This window comes from Empidonax traillii, unplaced genomic scaffold (assembly GCF_003031625.1).
Source record: "Empidonax traillii isolate 1590-97213 ecotype Southwest subspecies unplaced genomic scaffold, ASM303162v1 scaffold1388:size117283, whole genome shotgun sequence".
NCBI lineage: Eukaryota > Metazoa > Chordata > Aves > Passeriformes > Tyrannidae > Empidonax > Empidonax traillii.
The window spans coordinates 13,736-34,146 of NW_020956581.1; the positions used below are offsets into that span (position 1 = coordinate 13,736).

At 47.8% G+C, this 20,411-nt stretch overlaps 1 protein-coding gene across 1 annotated transcript in view; it reads left to right on the plus strand.

The window, feature by feature from the left end:
- Positions 1-1,129: 1,129 nt before the first annotated feature.
- COL6A3 (collagen type VI alpha 3 chain) overlaps positions 1,130-20,411 on the plus strand; it is a 48,590-nt gene continuing 29,308 nt past the window's right edge. The window contains exons 1-7 of the mRNA XM_027906981.1: positions 1,130-1,257; positions 2,159-2,770; positions 6,338-6,940; positions 10,895-11,497; positions 13,936-14,535; positions 15,861-16,427; positions 19,092-19,712. Coding sequence (XP_027762782.1) covers positions 1,170-1,257; positions 2,159-2,770; positions 6,338-6,940; positions 10,895-11,497; positions 13,936-14,535; positions 15,861-16,427; positions 19,092-19,712 — 3,694 coding nt within the window. The 5' untranslated portion in view covers positions 1,130-1,169. The remainder of the gene's footprint in view (positions 1,258-2,158; positions 2,771-6,337; positions 6,941-10,894; positions 11,498-13,935; positions 14,536-15,860; positions 16,428-19,091; positions 19,713-20,411) is intronic.

The window sequence follows — 20,411 nt, forward strand, 5'->3', positions numbered from 1 at the left end:
GTGTAGTTACCATGGTTTTCCTCAAAAAGGGGACTAGTCTTTCCCCTAGCCCTCTTAGGCTCTTGTATTGGTCATAACTCTCTGGATTGATGGAATTGGCAAGGATGGTATGAAGAAAATTGAATTATCTTTTTTTTTCTTTTTTTTTTCTTTTTTTTTTATGATGATGATGACCCGGTTAACAGTTTGATGTATTTGAGCCACTTTTGGCTGATTTGAGTAATTGAGCTCCTTTTGGGGAATGAAAGGTATTAAATCACTGCGTTCCCTTTCGGGAGGATATTTTCTCAGTTAAGCAAGCCTTGCTGGTTTCTGTTCCGTATGCTTGCAAATGAAGATTAAATAATAAATTTGTCATCTCCATGGCAACAGAAACACAGCTTTCCTGACAGAGACATTGTTTCAGAAGGCTTGCCAGGTGGATCACAGATAACAAACTTGCTTGAATTATATTTTTGGCTCCAAGAGATAAAATATTATTCCTGGGGCCTTTCCAAAAGACGATCAGCCAGCACAGGCCATTCCACCACCGGGGCTGTGAGCTTGGGGGAGTCCAAGGCCTTCTTGCCGTACAGCCAGATCATGTGGTTCAGTCGGGTCTGGAGCATTTAAATTTCCATTTGTACATTTGGGACAGCTGAAAAGGTGAGCTGAGGCTAAGTGGGATGTTCAGGGCAATTACTGTGGTGTTTAGAAAAAAATAAAGTAGGAAAATGGCAACAGCAAGAGGGAACATCTCGACCAAGATGTTTCAGCTGGTTGTCCACGGGTGAGGAGGGCAGGTGAGAGGCAGTGATGTATTTTGACGGTAGAAATATAGGCTCAGCAGCTTCCTATGGACTCAGTATGACCTGGGACGGGACAGGCAAGAAGAAAGTCATCTGAGTCCACAGGGGTGATTAGATGTCAATCACGTGAGTGAGGATTCCTCTTGCAAAGGACTGCTTGCTATGAAGTAGACTGTCCAGCAGTAAAATATTTTCTTTCCTGCCCAAGTGCCCCCAAAGCCTTGTAACACCACGATGGTTTCGGCTTTTCTATCTCACATCTCATCTGTGCCTGGCCAGCTCTGCCGCCGCTTCTCACTCTCCCTGTTTTTCTCCCTCAGGTCCCACACTGGGTGCTTTGAAACGAAGGGAATAAAAGAAAAGCTCAGATAAAAGACCAAAATGAGGAAACACCGGCATTTGCCCTTCGTGGCACTGTTTTGCCTCCTGTTCCCAGGCTTCTGCTCGGTTCGTGCCCAGCAGCAGGCAGGTAAGACCGGACTGCTCCTCCTCCTGACTTTGACTCTGTACAGATGAGCCACTAGCTCGCCCTGTTTGGTTTTTAACACGCATGTCGATGGTTATGTGGTGGATTGACGACCTTCTGCTCCGCAGCTCCCACCTCGCTGAGGGTCCCTCGGGACCCAGACCTTACCCGGGTGCCTCCCCGAGCATGTCGCTGGCCCGTGCCGTGCCTTGGAGGGTGCTCTGCGGGGGACTGGGCTGTGGGATGCGCACCCAGCGTGGCCCTCAGAGGGTTTTCGTGTGGGCAGAGCCGTTCTGCCCTCCTTGCATGTGTAGGATGGCTTTTAGCAGTGAGAAGAGCACTGGCCGCTGACCTGCAGGGAGGCTGCTTTAAGAGGAGGTGCCGGTGCCTTTGGGACCGGAGCTGGGTGTTAACAGCAGGAAAAATGTGGAAAACTCCTGCCAGCACCCAGGCTGCTTAAACCAAGGAGCCCTTCCTTTCCCTGAGAACCGCCACAGAGCCAGCAGGGCCCTGAGTCAGCAAAAAAAACGTGCAGGAGACTGAAATGGAACGAGCCTAAATTCACACGTGGAGCTGCCAGCGTCTTGGTCTGGCTCGGGGCTGGTGCCCAAACCTGTGAGGTGAGGGTCTGGGAGTGGGGAAGCACCTCGGCTCGCCCTCCCTGGGCAGGGTAGGGCGCATGCTGTCCCCTCCTGTCCCCCAGCACTGCGGTGTCAGGGCACTGACGGCTGCCTGGGTGTTCTGCAGCGCTTCTTGTTGTGCTGCGGGCGATGAGGGGAAGCTCCGCTTCACTGTCACCCTGCGGAACGGGCTGCCGGTTGTGTTAGGGCGAGGAGGCGTGCTTGTGCTGACCGTAGACAATCCTAAACCCCCCCCTCCCCCCCCATCTGTTTTTTTTTTAAAGCTGTCAGAACCGTTGCCGTGGCTGATATAATATTTCTAGTGGATTCCTCCTGGAGCGTTGGGAAGGAGCATTTCCAACTTGTCCGAGAGTTTCTGTATGATGTTGTAAAAGCTTTAGATGTGGGAGGAAGTGATTTTCGCTTTGCCCTGGTCCAGATCAGCGGAAACCCCCGCACAGAGTTCCAGTTAAACACCTACCCCTCCACCCGAGACGTCCTGTCCCACATTGCCAACATGCCTTACGCGGGGGGAGGCGCCGAGCCCGCTAAAGGATTAGAGTACCTAATCGAGAAGCACCTCACTAAAGCTGCTGGAAGCAGAGCCGGTGAAGGCGTGCCCCAGGTTATCATAGTGCTGACGGACGGCCGGCCCCAGGGCGGTGTGGCTCTGCCCTCAGCCGTCCCCAGATCGGCCCCTGTAAACGTGTTCGCGGTCGGCGTGCAGGAGGGGCAGCTAAAGGAGAGAGCGGGCACGCCACCCCTCGATGCGCACCGTTTCAACCTGGAGAATTTTACTGCTCTCCACGGCATAGTTGGGGACTTAGTGGCGAGCGTGCGCTCCTCCATGACTCCAGAAAAGGCTGGGGCCAAAGGACTGGTTAAAGACGTCACAGGTAATGGCTGGCTGGTGGCATCTGCTGGCACTGCGCTGTTTGGAGCCTCTGTAGGGGCGAGACTGAGATGGACGTTCAGGGGTTTAAAAACAAAGGTTTGAAGTGCGTGGCCCGGTGTTTGTGGCCACCGAGCGTGCCGTTGTTTGCAGACCGGACTGGTATCCCTGCTGGGAATTAGCTCAGGAGGGCAGCAAGCACGCCGTGCCTGTCCTCTGGCACACGTGGCGTGGAAATGCAAATGCAGGGGGCCCTGCGGAGTTTTTGCTCTGTGCTAGTCACTCCCAAGGCAGGGAAATAGGGCGTGAACACACCAGACCCGGTGGTGACTGACCGAAAATCCTCTGGAGGGTCACTCCAGCAGTAAGGTCACTGCTGATGGCAGGGACACCATGCAGGATGTCACCTCGCAGCTAGCGGGGGTGGGGAGACAGGCAAAGTGCCGCTCCAGGGAGTCACATTCTTGGCTGAAGACAGCAAAAGAAGTTGGGTGGAGAATTTCTCTGCTGAAAGCCCCACCCCTTAGCCCCTCTCCTCACGCACTTGGGAGAAGGTGTGTGGTTGGAGAGTCACGGGAATGCCTTCTCTACAAGCCGGTGGCTTCCACCTGCTGGAGTGCTGGACCCTTCCTACAACCAAAACCTCCCTCCAAGCCACGTTGGCTTCGATGGATCTGCGCTGACCGCAAGACAGGGGCCCAGTTTTCCCGGAAAGAAAATAAGACAGTCTCCCTCCGTCCCTCCTCTGTTTATGACATAAATTCCAGCATGGAGAGGGCCTTCTGAGCAGCTTTGTTGCGTTTCAAAACACAAGTCCTGGAGTTCAAACCTTTCTTTTTATTCCTGAGACTCCATCTGAAGGTCGATAGCTTGTGGGGTGACGTGAGGCAGCGGGAGTGTGATGAGGCAGCGTAGCATTAATCTCCCTGTGCTGTCTTGCCTATTAACCCTCACGCCAGCCCCGCTGGGTGCTCTCCATCTCTGCATGACACCCAGCAGCACCAAAAGGCCGTGCTCGTGTGTGTTTTTGTCTTGCAAAGCGCTTGGCAGGGCAACCATGCAGGCCACGTGAAAGCCATGGGGGAGCAGCTGCCCCAGAAAGATGGCAGAAGGCTCACTGATGCTGAGAAAATGATACCAATATACGTGGAAAACGGGTGTTACACCCAACCTGATGACAGCACTGCAGTGGCTGTTGAGCATCTTCGCCAGGAAGGACCCCAGTGATTCCTTCCTGAAATCAGTAGAGGAATTGGTCTGTGGCAACTGGCTGTCCTCTTCTGGGCCATGCCAGCAGGTGACCCCATAGCATGGAGGCACAGACATTTCTTTAAAAGCATTGGAGCCAAAATCCTACTCTGTGTATATCATGAATTCCCAAGTTTGTTTCTCCTCAAAGATATTTTTTGCAAGTATTTCCTTCCCATCCTGTAGCACAGATTTGAAAAATCCCACTGTTGTAGTTTTGCCCCTGTGTGACTTTCAAGGACAATACACAGAGTGTCCTTAAACATGGGAATAGTTGTTGTGGGTCCTAAACCTCGGATGACAGTAGATTGAAAAGCATAGTACAAAGAACGGTTGGCTTAAGAGTTCAAGGAGTAATTTATTGAGCTGATAAGTAGGACCATCAGCACCGAGTTTGCCCTGATGGATTTGTTCAGGCTGAGCTGTCTGTCTCATCTGACCTTCCTTGCTTAGTTGTGTAACCAGCACGCTTTTTACTTGTTCTCCACACCGGCTTGTTCCACAAATGTGCACTGAAGTACAAGGTTTGTTTTTTTTTTTTTACAGTGATGACAAATTATCCAACGCATCTGTTTCAGATCTGTTTTCTCTCTGGTGGGAGCGGCCCGAGCTGGTGTGATGGCACCCATTAGTGGCTGAAATCTTGCTCCTCGAAAGAGATAAGCAGCCCTGGGCACAACCAGCTCGAGATTTCCCTTTCATTTGTTTGATGAAGTAGAAGGTGTACATCCCAACTGAAAATGGCACGGGAAGGACAGCCCTAAGCACCCCTAAATTTTGTCTCCGAGGAGAAGTAAATCCTGTAGCTCTTTGCTGAACCCTGCTGAAGTTCTCCAAACCAGCACTGGATGTTGAGTTGGCCCAGGGGAGTGATGGTGACCTGGAGACCTTGTTGCTGGAATTGCAGCATTATTTGAATCTCCAGAGGGCATTGCAGTAAATGAAAACATTTACAGAGGAGCAATCTAACAGGCAGTAAATAAACAAATTGGCACTGCTGGTTAATAGCAGAGACCTTAAGTTTATTCCTGGCCTTGCCAAACTACCTGTCAGTTTTTCTACCGGTTTCACCTTCAGCTTTCAAAAGTTGAGAGCTGATTGATATTTCTAAATGCTGCTTGCCATTCATTTGCAAGTAGTCTGAAATTTGAGTTCTTCACAAGATTGGAGATCAATAGCATGGAAATACCCAAGCATGCTTGGGGTATTTGCTTTATTTTTTCCAAGCACAGAGCTCTTGGTGGGGTTGGTGGTAAAATTAGTTGAGCAAGAGGAGTAAGAGCAGGCACCAGGGCATTTTGGGTCTGCTTTGGTAAGTCTCACAACAGAAATGCTCCCCCTCAACCCCGTGTTCATGCCATATACAAACATATACAATGTTTGGTGTGTGTATATTCTCAAGCAAATGCTTGTGATTATCTGGTCACAACAAATAGAGTTGGATAATTGTGTCATGACTGATTTCATCACCCTTTCTTAACCTGATTCTGCATTCTTTGATTGAATATCCAGAGTCCATAGAAAAAATACAGACCAGACCCCTCTAGCAATAACCAGCCCGTCCTTGTGCATAATATTTAAAGTGGGACAATTTTTGCATGGCCTGGGTTGAGAATTGTGTGGGTCCACTTTGCTGGACAAGTTGGATGCTGGCAGCTGGTCAAAGAGTTACAGTGCAAGAAAAAAACCTTTTCAATTGTTTCTAACAAATGCATTTCAAATAATAGTCCTTCATGGTGGGGGAAGCCAGTATATTCAGCCCCTGTGTTTAAGCAGAAGACAGCAGGATTGTGACAGAGAGGCTGAAACGTTCCATACATGCAGCAAATGCTGGCTTTTTACCTTCCAAAAAATGAGAGACTGCAATGATAAAACCCCCCAGGGAATATTACTGTCCTCACCTGCCAGCTTCGGTGTGAATTGCCACCAAAATCCACCTTTTTCATGTGGCTCTGTCTAAACATTTGGGCAGTGCTGGTGGAATGGATCTCGGTTTCCCAGGTTTTTTATTTTGCTGAGTTTTCTCTCTCCTTGTGTGCCGGTACTGCTGACCCCTGTGCAAATACAGCCACCGGCTCAGGTTGTGTCCACTCGAGCCCTCTCCTGATGGGTCGTGGGTGCTGCTGGGAAGGGGCTGGGAGTTCATATTCAATCAGAATGCAGAACTAAGAGGCAAAACGTCACCTCCTCAGTGATCACGTGTTTTGTTTTCTCGTTTTTGTGTTTCTTACTGGTTTTCCAAGAAACATGTCAGAACACTGTACGACCGCATGTAATCACCCATTTTAATGCTTTCACCTTTTGCATTTCTGTTTTTTTAAAGCTCAAGAGTCCGCTGACCTTATTTTCCTTATTGATGGATCAAACAACATCGGAAGTGTCAATTTCCAAGCCATACGCGATTTCCTTGTAAATTTGATTGAAAGCCTCAGAGTTGGAGCTCAGCAGATACGCGTTGGGGTGGTGCAGTATAGTGACCAACCCAGAGCAGAGTTCGCTTTGAGCAGCTACTCCACAAAAGCGGATGTCCTGGATGCCGTGAAGGCTCTCGGCTTCCGCGGTGGCGAGGAGGCGAACACCGGTGCAGCACTGGAGTTTGTGGTGGAGAACCTCTTCACCCAGGCGGGAGGCAGCAGGATAGAGGAAGCGGTGCCTCAGATTTTAGTGCTGATAAGTGGTGGAGAGTCTAGTGATGATATCCGAGAGGGCTTGTTAGCGGTGAAGCAAGCTGGTGTGTTTTCGTTTAGCATTGGGGTCCTGAATGCTGACAGTGCAGAGCTGCAGCAGATTGCTACTGATGGAAGCTTCGCATATACTGCCCTGGATATCCGTAACCTCGATGCTCTTCGAGAATTATTACTGCCCAACATTGTTGGAGTGGCCCAAAGGCTCATTTTGTTAGCGGCCCCAACCATTGTGACCGAAGGTATGTATGTCTTTCTAGACCCTTGCCTTTCCGTGAATCGATGAATGAATGAGCTTTTGCACACTTGACAAACTCTTTAATTTAGCTCTTTAATTATCTAAAGAAAATTTTTTTTTTTTTCAATTCACCTCTCTGGTCTGGTTATGGACAAAGACAAATAGTCCTGTGGCTGATGTGCAGAAACTCGTTGGACCAGTGGGTTATCTTTCAAAAACCATGAGGTTTTGTTGCACTGAATCACGTGAAATGGTGTTTTAAAGGACAGAAGCAGAGTATAAAAAAAAGAGTATTAAAAGGCTCATGTATAATCCTTTTTGGGGTATCTAAGCAGCACTGTCAGCTGTAAAGCATTTATGTCACGTAAGCTTACATTATACGTCAGTTGAAAGTGTCATGAGCATAAAAGGTGACTGGGGAAGTTAATGGATCCCTATTTACCAGAGTTGAAGTGCCCAGCTTGCTAAAACAGTAAAATTCCATACCTCGTGGAAGCTGGGGGCTGTCCTTGGGAAAAGGGTGACGCTCCTGTGGTGTTAACTTGGTTAAAAGGCAAGCAAGCCCTTGGTGCTTCTGAAGTGAAATCTCTACCCGGCTAACGTGCATTTCCCTTTGGTCTGTTAGCTGAGAAAGTTTACAGCTTCCCACGAGGCCATGGGGCATCAAAATCCAGGTGTCAACGTTCCACTTAGGTCACTTTGTCACCCTTAAGCCCCACTGACTGTTTCTGGACTAGCATTATTTTGGGGTTCAGCAGATCTGGATTTACAGAGCAAGCAGGTGATTACGAGTTTCTCACCTTCTGGGTTTAGGACTAATTTAAATCCACCGATGGAGAGGTTTTATGAAAGACACAATATGTCATGTTTCAGAGGCCCCTGGAAAGGGCCAGGCTGGAGTTGCTGCACTTCATTAACAGGATGCTTAATGCAAACAGCACTTTTGGGATCCCACTGCCAGTCTGGAGTTCTGTACACACTGTTCCTCATGATGTATGTTGACATATAAAACTGCATTCCAGATGTCTTCACTGATCTGTGTCTAAACATGATTGCTGTCCTGTGGCTCAAATCAAAGGGAGGAATTTGCCTGAAAGATCATTTTATGACCTTGCCTTGATTATTCCAGGAAAGAACATAAAGAGCTTTTCCTTGTAGCATCCTCCAAGCACCATATTTAGCTCAGGAAGATGAAGTCAGTGTGTCTGGTTAAAATGTGCATGCTAGGACCCCTGCAAGTCAATGGAAGACTTCTCTTTCCTCCCCTCTGATTTTTAACAGTTTGCATGGCAAGACTGAAAATGTGGGTGCCTTTGGTTTCATCTTCAGTTGCCTGTTTCTCACTGAGAATGCCCGCTCATCCGTGGAAGGTACCACAGCAGCACTGGCCTGTGCAATTACATGCAGGTGGATATGCTAAATGGAGAAGTGGCTATTTTCAAAGGAGCTTTAGGGAATTTCCTATCCCTAGCACCCATGGAAATCAATTCTGACTGCTCTGCTTGGTTTGCATCAGCATCTTGGAAGCCTGGAGTGTAAAACACTGGTTTGGGAGACACACCACAGCCTGAAGTGGGTGCCAAAGCCATTGGGGTGCCATGTGTTCCTGTGAAATACTGAAGTCACCTCACTTCACTTCAGCTCTCTGGCTGTACACTCATCCTCCTGGGATGAATGGATATCTCAAAGTGACTTTCTGCCTCTCTTCTCCTCTGTCCTTCAAGTACTGGGGGAGCCTGGATGATTAAATTAGATGAGGTGCTTCACCAAAGGTAGCTGGGATGGCAGTGAGGAGGGAACTTTGATGCTGACACCCTCTTAACGTTCCCAACTTTTGGAGTCAAAGATGCAATGCTTTGATCCCAAACTCTTTGAAATTCTTGGGAGGCTTGCCATCAGCTGTACAGGGCTTTGGATTAAACACTAGGAGATGTGTACAGCCTTGCTTAAAGTCTTTTGCTCCAATTGTATCCACTGACATTAGCATCATGTGTTGTTTCTTCCTCTGGGTTTTGGTTTTGGTTCTTGCATTCCTCTAGGGAATCACAGTGCAGGATTTGAGAGCTGCAAGAGGAATGAGCAGTGGAGGGAGCTCTTCCTTTCTGGCCTCCCTCATCTTTCTAAAGCCCCTTTGATGTTTTTTCCCCAAACCTCTATATAAAGTCAAAAGTTTCCAGGGTCTCCATTTTTGGGTTTCTAGCTGCTGACAAGCTAAGGACATGCTTTGGGCTCTCTTCTGGGTGATGCAAAAAGCAGGGATTTCAACCCTTGTTATCAATTTGAGAAGTTTTCCTGTTTCCAGCCCTCTCCTCCTTGGAGTAACTGCTGAGATAAAAAGCCAGGCTGGAGGGGTGAATGCTGGAACGGGATCACTGAAACAAATGCTCGTTGCTTTGTTGCATAGCTCAGTTCTGACAGCCTGGGCAGCCAAAAGCAGCTCACAGACAACTCACATTGCGGCCCTGGCCTCGGGGAGGGCACCACCAAATACACTTGGGGCACGTTCTCGTCGCTCCGTGTCCGAGAGCACCGCGGGGGGGCAATTTCAAACCTCTTTTTTTTTTTTTTACAATTGACAAATGAAACTGTTTGCAGCACAAATCTGGGAGAGGCTTTTGCAAAGGCTGGGGCTCACTGGTGGAGACAGGCCTGAGGGCAGAGGGGCAGCTCAATCCACAGGTATCATCCCAGCTCTAAATCACTCCCTGGGCTAGCCCGGCCTCAGGCTGAGGAACCCGACAGCCACCAGCCTTTGGGAGCACTGCTATCCGTGGCCAGCTGGTGTCTGGCCAGGGAGGACTGCAGCCAAAGCTTTGTTCTTTGCTGAAATCCAAAGTAAACAGCCCGCAGGCAGAGGAGCCCCGAGGGGCTGCCCTTCTGCATCCAGGCAGGGCGAGGCAGTGTTTGCTACCGCTCGCCCTGAGAGCTGTGAGATCCCAAACGTGCCAGGGCCCCTCTTCCCCCAGGCCCTGTGCTGGGCATAGCAGCGAGCCTGGGAGCTGGTGGGCCTGCCTCCTTGAATATTGACTCCGTCTCAGGAGCTCTTAGGTGGGCAGGGGATTTAAGGACGCCCCAAGTCCAAAGCACAGTGAACCACAGTGCTCAGCATAACTGGGAAGCAGCACAGGGTTTCCTCTTTAACATCAGTGGCATGAAATCAGGGGCACGATGATGTGAGTGAGGTCATCTAAAAGATGGTTTTAAGATTAGGCCCAGTGATGATCATATAGAAAACTGTTATCATAATGGTATTGGTCTTGTTAATATTTACCTTTTAAAAAATATCATTGCTGTTTTAAATATGATGGTACTTTGGTTCTAATGCTGCACAACAGGACTTTTTTCCTTCCTAACTATCCTTCTTCAAACTTAGCCAGGGCACTGGAATGCTCTCCCATGATTGGGCTAACTGTGCCAAGAAAAATCCTAACATGTTTTTGTTAGATAAGGAATAAAATGTAGGATTTGAAGACCCAAAATCAGGTATGTCGAGTAAGTGGAGACTGTTCTTTACTTGTGTCACTGGTCTTGGGAACTAATCCTTCTGAGAGGCTCAAGCACGATTCAGACGGTTTCACTGCAGATAGAGGGAGCATCACCTGCTTATTTCATCTGCTGTGCCAGCTGAGTGCCAAGATTTCTCCTCACTGTTTGACTTTCATTCTTTGCTTTGACAGGTACAGACAGTCTAATGTTAAAGCTTGTTAACAACACCATTTTTGCCACTCTGCAACTCTTCTGCGTTTCAGAAAGGGGAAACATTCAGATTTACTATTAGCCTTCTGGTAGAACCTGAAAAGCAGTTCTGTTTTGAAAGCAAGAGCCTTTTAAAGGTGTTGAGATTAACAGTACTTCAGGCAAACACGTAGTTTCTAAACATTGCTGAACTGTTGATATAGAAACGATGCGGAATGTGCCGAAGGCTTCTGCTAACGTGGTGTTCATGTGTTACTTGCAGTTATTGAAGTGAACAAGAAGGACATAGTCTTCCTGATAGATGGCTCAACCGCCCTGGGGGCCGCCCCCTTTAACTCAATCCGTGATTTCGTTGCCAAAATTGTCCAGAGGCTGGAGGTGGGGCCTGACCTGATCCAGGTGGCGGTGGCGCAGTACGCGGACACGGTGAAGCCGGAGTTCTACTTTAACACCCACCAGACCAGAAAGGACGTGATGACCAACGTGAGGAGGATGAAGCTCATGGGGGGCACGGCGCTCAACACGGGCTCCGCCCTGGACTTTGTGAGGAGCAACTTCTTCACCAGCGCCGCCGGGTGCAGGGTGGAGGAGGGGGTGCTGCCCATGGTGGTGCTCATCACCGGGGGTAAGTCCATGGATGCTGTGGACCAGGCTGCGGCAGAGATGAAAAGGAACCGGATAGTGACCCTGGCGGTGGGGTCAAGGAACGCCGACCTGGCGGAGCTCCAGGAGATCGCCCACGAGAGAGATTTTGTGTTCAACCCAGAGGACTTCCGCCTGCAGTTCATGCAAGCCATTCTACCTCAGGTGCTGTCGCCCATCCGGACGCTCTCAGGAGGGCTGATTGTCCAAGAACCACCCTCAGGTAATTAATTACCCTTTTCTGATTAATACAGTTTATATATTTGTCAGCCCTTATTTCTGTGCCATGTGGAGATAGTGGGGGGGGAGAAAAGCACCAAACAGATGTTCCAGCGTGGTTAAATGTTGTCTCTTGGTTCAGTAAGTGCATGAACAGGTTGGTGTTACAGCTTTATCACCCCTTCCTGAAGGTTTTTGTCCTGTTCCATATTTGTCACCAGGGCCTGGATGTGGAAGATGGGTTTTACTAGTTAGGTACCAAAATTGTTCAAAACATTGTTTTCCCTCCCTTAGGGTTTGTGTAACCTGTTAATGGGGCACACGGGGAATGTTAAAGTCTCTTCCTCAGTTTGAGAATCACTGGTGGTGGGTACTTGCTCAGGAACACAGACGTTTCTTTGGGGTGTGAAGAACATAAACCCATTTGTTCATGGAGATGTCCAGAGAAAGCTACCCTGACCCTGTTGGACTGAGACTCACCCTTTAAGAACGTATTTACAGTTTCCTCATAATTTATTAAGCTCAAACCCTAAGAGGGGTAACTGAGAATACTGCAGTGTTGTTTTTAATTTAGTCTGTTTAGAAGATGATCCAGAGCCCCATGTGGATTCTTTTTAGTTGGTCTTGCCATTGACACCAGTAGACTTTGGAAGCAACCCAGCTGCCAGGGTTGTGGCTTTTGAGGGAGTCTCCCCTGCACTTCAGGACATGTTCTGGGTGCACAGAGATTTTATACCAGATTTCTCAGGATTTCTTCCCCACAGAGATGCCTGAGGTTGAATCCACGTTGTGCTAGATCAGATTTGAACCTTGCATTTCCATCTCATGGCATTAAAAAAACCAGGACTTCTTCCAGCCCCCAGAAAGGTCAATAGTGAAGTTCCCATCGGCTTAAGTGGCTGTTAAACCATGTCCGTATTTTTTCTACTTTATAAAGTAATTTAAAATTATAAACCAAGTGCAAAAGAAAGAGAATGTTTGGAAAGAACCCATAAAGAATTAAAGCCTGTAGCTGATCTACATGCAGAGCAGACATTCTGAGGTCAGTTTACCAATACTTGTCCTTAATTAGGATGAATATCACAGGACTTATCATTTAATAAGCTTTGTTTCAGAGCGTGTTTCCTGCTAATACAGTTTTGCATGGCTATACACCAGATCTCGCATTTTTATTTTTCAGTGTAAATTCAAAATGTTCCTGTATTTCCCTGTTTAAAGCTCATTTGAGCAGCTTCTTCTTTTTTCCAGTCTTTTTGTTTTACTGTACTCGCAGCAATTCCCATACATAATAAGCAAGGGATCAGATCCTACTCCTTTAAATTATTAGTAGCGGTAACAAAACTGATTTTGACACTGGGCATTCCATTTTAGCTGGATATCGCCTCACCCTGGGCCTTGAATGGGATTTTCTGGGAAAAAATTAAAAATACAGGAAGCCAAGACAATCTGTAAAATCTGAGAACAGTTCCTATATCCCAAACAGTCCTTTTTTCCCCCTTTTGTTTTCAATATCTCAGTATTTGTATATTTTATATATGGGACAGCATGCTTTCGGGGACAAGGCAGGCTAGAGGGATGGATGAATGTAGCCATAAATACTCTAAACAGAAAAACAGTGGGCAGAATTAGCAATGGGCATAAATAAATTTTGAATAACTCTTTGGAGGAAGGCATCCAGGAGAGATGAGTTAGATGAGTTATCAGTTCTCTGAGACCTCATTTAAAATCTTGGCATTTTGGTCTGTGATCTGGACATGATGTGTTTAGAGCAAAAAATAAAACAACACAGGGTGATAGTCCTGTGGTTTCTTGGGCTGTAGGTCTGTGTGCTGGGGCACAGATGTTGGGGATGCAGCCCAGGAAGGGCTTAACCTTAAAAAGGAACCGAGAACTGGCTGGTTACTGCCCAAAGTGGGAAATTTCTCCTCCTTCACCAGCCTCCAAAATGGATGTCTGTAGCTGCAAACATTAAAGCGATTAAAGAGAGTGATATCATTCCCTAAAGCTTTGCTGGGAAGGCCCAGGTCAGTGTGTGGTGACTTGCAGATGAGCAGGGTGTCTGTCTGTAGGCATAATTCGGTGTCGCTTCACCAAAATGAACCAAACTGCTTTGTGCCCGTTAAGGACCCGCCCCAGAGCCCACAGCTCTGGCATCAGCAGCCGTTGGGAACATCTGCCACGGGAGAGGCTCTTGATAAGCCTGGCACTGAGATGAGTTTTCAGTAGGAGTCAGAATCCTTCCCTGCCCAGTTCAGGCATTTCCACCAAGGTCCTCGTTACCTCTGTGCTGATCACACCCTCGCTCTCCTCTCTCTCTCTCTCTCTGTCTCTCCTAACAAGGCCTCCATGCGTGTACGGCATATGCTGCATGCACACATGAGAAAGATACGTCCGTTTTTGTTTGCTGTGATGTCTCACGTTGTTTTCTGTGCTCTACCGCAGTTCAAGTAACCAAAAGGGATATCGTCTTTCTTTTGGACGGATCACTCAACGTCGGAAGTGCCAACTTCCCCTTTGTGCGGGACTTTGTCGCCACCCTAGTTAACGACCTTGATGTCGGCAGTGACAAAATCCGGGTTGGCTTAGTGCAATTTAGCGACACCCCCCAGACCGAGTTTTCCCTGTCCTCCCACCCAACCAAAGCAGACATAATCCAGCGCCTGGGGCAGCTGAGGCCCAAGGGGGGGTCGGTGCTGAACGCTGGCTCCGCACTGAACTTCGTGCTCTCGAACCACTTCACGGAGGCCGGTGGGAGCAGGATAAATGAACAAGTGCCGCAGGTCCTAGTGCTGGTGGCGGCAGGGAGGTCTGCAGACCCCTTCTTGCAAGTTTCCAATGAATTAGCTCGAGCCGGAGTGCTGACCTTTGCTGTTGGCGTTAGGAGTGCGGATAAGGCAGAGCTTGAACAGATTGCCTTTAATCCAAGAATGGTGTATTTTGTGGATGATTTCAGTGCTCTGGCAGCTTTGCCCCAGGAATTAAGTAGACCTATAACAACCTATGTTAGTGGAGGTGTGGAAGAGGTTCCACTCGCCCCAACAGGTAATACCTATCTTCCTTCATGTTGACTGCATTAAGTTGATCTTGTTTAAGTTGATTTCTCCTTTCCAGTGCACACTTTGGCATCTGTCTAAGCCCTGAGTCATCAAAGTGGTTATGGCTGTGCTGAACTAGGTGATCTTTAAGGTCCCTCCCATCCTAAACCGTTCTATGAGTCTGTGAATACATGGCTTGCCACTGGCAGCCCTTCATTTTGTTTAAGTCACTGGGAGCGTGCTTTAGAAGCCACAGTTTTAAGCTTTTTGGTAGGTCAGGACCAAAAGAGGATTGGTGTGAGTCTATGCCCACCAGTCACTGCCTCGGGTGTTCCCTTTTTTGTTGCCATGATGGTGACACAACCTGTAAATGCATTACATGCACTAAATCAGGCAATGGGAGCGTGAGCTTTTGGCCACGAGGACTGGTGTGGAAAGGTTAAAGTCACCCCAGAGAGCACAGAGGAGCGGAGGCCTAGCCAGGCACAGAAGGCCAAATCCATTCCCAGAACCACTTGGTCAAAGTGATGTTACCAGGCTGTCACAGAGGCTGGATTTGACTCCCCGATATTATCCTCCAGCATTAAATCCAAAAGCTGTAGGCGGGTTTAACCCTTTTTAAACAGGTGTTTTCTCACTGATTCCATTATTGTGGCTATGTGCTTATGAGGACATGGGAACAACCAGGATTGGTTAGTATGGAAAGGCCATCAAGATTATTGTGAAAGATGTTAAGACAGGCACGAGATGCTTGGGTTTATCTTGGGAATTCAATGAGATTAAAAGGGCATCAAATGGAAACAGGTGAAAGGCTTTTTCTCCTTCCAAAGTCATAACTTGCCTCTGGGTTTAGATGTTCCTTGTGATGCAAATGGCAGAAGATACAGAAAATGCTTTGTGTATGTGTGTATGAACTAATCTCTCTTTGTCTTCTACTGAGCCTTTAAATAGAAAAAAGACCCCAACACTGCTGTTCTACTTCATGCTTGTGTTATTGACGTATTGCTAGACCTTAAACATCACTGAATCAGCCAATTTATGTCATGATCTGGGGTGATGCAATATGTGGTATGTCTGTCTGGTGCATGAATTTATTGGGTCTTAGGATAGAGGTGTTCTTGCTTCCCTTTCTTCCTCAGATAAATAAGTCAAAGGGGCTGTTTAATCCTGTAGACTTGGAATGCTTTGGTAAATGGGACTACTGAAAGGCTGAAACCCAGCTGACCCGTAGAGAAGTTTTCTAGGATGATGTGTAAGGAGAAAAAAAAAAACAAAAAACAACGCCTTCATATCTCTTTCCCCCCTCTCTTTTCATTTGTGAATTTGTTCTAGAAAGCAAGAAAGACATTTTATTCCTGATCGATGGCTCAGCCAACCTCTTGGGCAGCTTTCCTGCCGTCCGGGACTTTGTGCACAAAGTGATTTCTGAGCTGAGCGTGGGAGCCGACGCCACGCGCGTGGCGGTGGCTCAGTTCAGCGACACCGTCCAAGTCGAGTTTGACTTCGCCGAGTACACGTCCAAGCAAGACATGCTCCTCAAGGTAAAGAGGATGAAGATCAAAACCGGGAAGCAGCTGAACATCGGAGCTGCGCTCGACGAAGCCATAAGGAGGCTGTTCGTCAAGGAGGCCGGGAGCAGGATCGAGGAAGGGGTTCCCCAGTTTTTGGTCCTCCTCGCTGCCGGGAGGTCGAGCGACGATGTGGAGGAGCCATCAGACGTTCTGAAGCAAGCTGGAGTTGTGACCTTTGCTATCAAAGCCAAGAACGCCGACCTCGCAGAGCTGGAGAGGATCGTTTACGCCCCGCAGTTCATCGTGAACGTCGAATCCCTCCCTCGGATTTCGGAGTACCAGCCAGACATAGTCAACCTGTTGAAAACTGTCCAGCTTCAGCCAACAGGTACAGGGAGCCCTGGGGTTTCCAAGAGGCTGAAAGAAATTACTTTAAGTGCCTCATCTCAGTTGGCAACTGAGGCATTTGGGTCTGGTGGCGTTTAAAACAGTTACAAGTAGAAACTGGCGTTGCGCTTAGATTTTCCTCTCCTCAGACCCCGATGCAGCAAAGTATTAAGGTTCAAGCTGAATTTTAAAGATAAGTAAGGAAAAGACCTTTTCATCAGCTGGATGAGCTGCAGTTGGTGCCGTTCCATGGGTACAAACCTGAAATAAGAAGGAGCCATTGCCCCAGAGACAGTGCATTAATTGATGTGCAGTGCTGGGCAAGGGCTAGAAGAAGCAGATACAGGCTCGTCTCAATTTCTTTTTCCATCCTCCCTCTTCTGGAGGACTGGTAGGGAGTAGGGAGCACTGCAGAGCACTGGATTCACTCTTGCTCTGTTGCTTCCTACAGGATATGATGGCAGTTTCTGGGTTTTGTTCCTATGCACCAATAAACTAAATGCTCTCGACTCTCTTGTGATCGGAGCTCAGTAGATGAGATGGATTAATTGAAGAGTATTAAAAAAAAGAATCACAAAGAGGATCACACTGCCACCATTATAAATTCACTCTGTGGTACTGGAAATTATGAAAGTCCAGCTGTGTGATTTCCTGAGGCAGCCCTAATTTGAGCATTACCTCATCTCCGAACAGGAGGTGGAGACAAGGAAAAGAGCAGCAACATCCACGTCATCTCTCCATAAAAGTCCTGGGCAGATGGACTTAGAATCATAGAAACATAAAAAAGGAATAGGGCTGGAAGGAACCTCAGGGTGCCATCTGCTACGTGCCCTTGTCCCCAACAGGGTCTTCTTGTCCAGAACCAGCTGGCATGGGTCTAATCTGTTCTGGAAACCCTCTGGTGGAGATTTCCCAGCCTCCATAATCAATCTGTTCGAACCCTTTGATCTGTATCAGTAAACATTTTCCCTTAATGTCCAACTTCTGCCTCCTTAGTGACACTCTAAGCCTTTTACATCTCCTTCAACTCCAGAAGGATGCAGATGTCAACTCGCTCCCATGTTTTGTGTACTGTGCTCGTCTCTGTCCTCATGTCACCAGCTCTGTGCCCAGCTCATTCAAATGAGTCTTTACTGGTAGGCTTTGTAGATCATCGTCTGCATTTTCACCCTATCCTCTCCAGCATCAGTCTGCTCCAAATGACCTGAGTGTAGCAGTGGCATCCCCTGATTATCTCTTACCCCACCTTTTCCATGTGGATTCATTACCCTTCCCGTACTTGTGCAGCTTCTGCCCCAACAAAAACTTGTGCAACTAGTGCTCTTGAATTCCATCCTCCCTTTTCAAACCATTTGTGTCATGTCAAGATCATTTTAAATTCCTTGGACCACCAAGTACTATGGACAACTGTGCTATTAGCTCACTGATAGCTGCATCTACCCACTTTTCCTTTTGTTCTTGGCTAAAAGAGAGGCAATTCCTTAGAAAATCCGTAATTTTTTCTTCTTTATCCACTACCCAGAGACTTTTAATAAGACTTTTTCCCTGCTCTTGTATTTTAGAGGAAGTATATGAAATTGGGACACATCAGGCAATGTCTGCTCCCTCTTCCCACCTATGTCAATGTTCTGGTCCTGTGGTTTAATCCACCAGGTTTCCAACAGTCCTCTAAAGTAATAAATTTCTTCTGAAGTCTGCATTAAGAATTCAACTGCCCTTGTTATGTCTTTAGATTTCTAGCATTCACAAGCAGATATTTAAGATTTTCTTCAGAGGGACAGATCATGTTCCTGCCAAGAGACTTTTGGGAATGCTGTCCAGCAGTTGGTGTGTTTGAGAGCCAGGGATGTTTTCTGCTTGGTTAAGCCAAAGCTTTTCAATTTTCTGCTGATCAGTCACAGAATCCGTCAGCAATTCTCTGATCTTTGACAATTCATGTTCTTGGAGGTTTTTCCTTTTTTCTTTTTTTTTTTTTTTTTTTTTTTAATAGAGAATGTTTGGTCACAATTAACTATTTTTTTTCCCTGCCTGAAAATAGTAAAAAAACCCAAACAAACAAAAACAACAAGCCCCCTCCCCTGCAGTATCTAACATTTTAGAAGATCATTTCAGCATTTTCAGCTGGATGTCCTTTCAGTAATTTCTTATTTTTATTCTGGGCACTTGCAGAAGTATTTGTTTCTAAGTTCAGTGATACCTCAGAAAAGCTCTTCTGTCCCTCTCTTCACCATCTCTCCGTGAGCACTCCCTGCAATATGCCATTTCATCCTGACATTTTCAGTGTTTCCCGGGAGCAGAATATTCCTGATGCCCCAGACTCCACCTGCATACTGCAAAGCCAGTGCCAGCTTCCCAGTTCCCTGGGAAGAAGCAGGTGGCTTCTCCCAGCCTCAGGTAGGAGATGGCACCTGGAATACCCTGACATCCTCTTTCCTATGGATCTGTGATTCTATGACCCGGTGGGTAAGGCGTGGCATCCGCTGCACTGTGGCTTCCACCCATCTGCCTCTTCACCAGGGATTGCATCCGATGGCAGAGGAGCTGAACCACTTGTCCTGACACCTCGCTTTCCCCTCCCCGGGCTTTTGCGCTCCTTTGGAGAGTATTAACCGCTGCGAAACAGCATCTCACCTGTTCCCCCCCTTCCCTTGCTTGTCTCAAACAGTAGTTGAGAGAGGTGAGAAGAAGGATGTGGTGTTTCTGATCGATGGCTCGGATGGTGTCAGAAGAGGCTTCCCCTTGCTGAAGACGTTTGTCCAGAGAGTCGTGGAAAGCCTGGACGTCGGCCGGGACAAGGTCCGCGTGGCTGTCGTGCAGTACAGCAACATCATACAGCCCGAGTTCTTACTGGACACCCACGAGGACAAAGCAGATCTCATCAGTGCCATCCAGGAGCTGAAGGTCATGGGAGGGTCTCCTCTGAACACTGGGGCAGCCCTCGACTATCTCATCAGGAATGTGTTCACGGTGTCGAGCGGCAGCAGGATAGCGGAGGGCGTCCCACAGTTCCTGATCCTGCTGACTGCTGACCGCTCCCAGGACGACGTGAGGAGGCCCTCAGTGGTCCTGAAGACGAGTGGCACGGTGCCCTTCGGCATTGGGATTGGAAACGCTGACCTCACAGAACTGCAGACCATTTCCTTCCTGCCGGATTTTGCGATCTCGGTGCCCGACTTCAGCCAGCTGGATTCGGTGCAGCAGGTCGTCTCAAACAGAGTCATCCGGCTGACCAAGAAAGAGATAGAGTCGCTTGCCCCCGACCTGGTTTTTACATCTCCCAGCCCAGGTGAGAAGATGTTTGTGTCTGCACCGAGAGCCAGCGGCAAAATATGATGTTTAGTAACATCATGGTTGCAACACAAACCGAGAAAAGCAGAGATGGTCACGGCTAAGACCCCAGGTCAATCTTGGTCTCACTGTTGGTGCACTGCTCAGGGTTGGTAGGAGCTGTGTCGTTAAGCTGAGCCACCTTTAAGCCCAGTCTCCCAAGGTGGTCCATGCTGTATCCACACGGAAGACCCAAGAAGTGAATGCTATTTCCTTAACCTTATTTTAAGTGGATGGATTTTAAGTCCATGCTGTTCCTTCTGGAATGGAAATTGCATCATTTAGATGCAACAGGAACACCATCACACTACTGTAAATCAAGGTCAGCTCTCTGCTAAATGTGAGACTTGCTGATTTTTCTTATATTTGCCACCCTCATTCACCAGGGGAAGGGGAATTTGAAGTGGTCATCGGGAAAAGGATCAGATCTTCCATTTCTGGTCTCACTCGGAATGAAATATAGCCAGTGCATGCCTGAGATGAAGAATACCCCAGATCAGTCCCTTAGCAGTTCACTGTCCTGCTCTCTGTCTGTTCCTTCCCTTCTGAGCCAGACCACTTTCCTCCATCCCCATTTATCAGGGAGATGTACTGCAATAATTCGAGCTCTGTCCCGAATTACCACTGCAGAAAACACCTAATTAGGAACCAAAAAGCC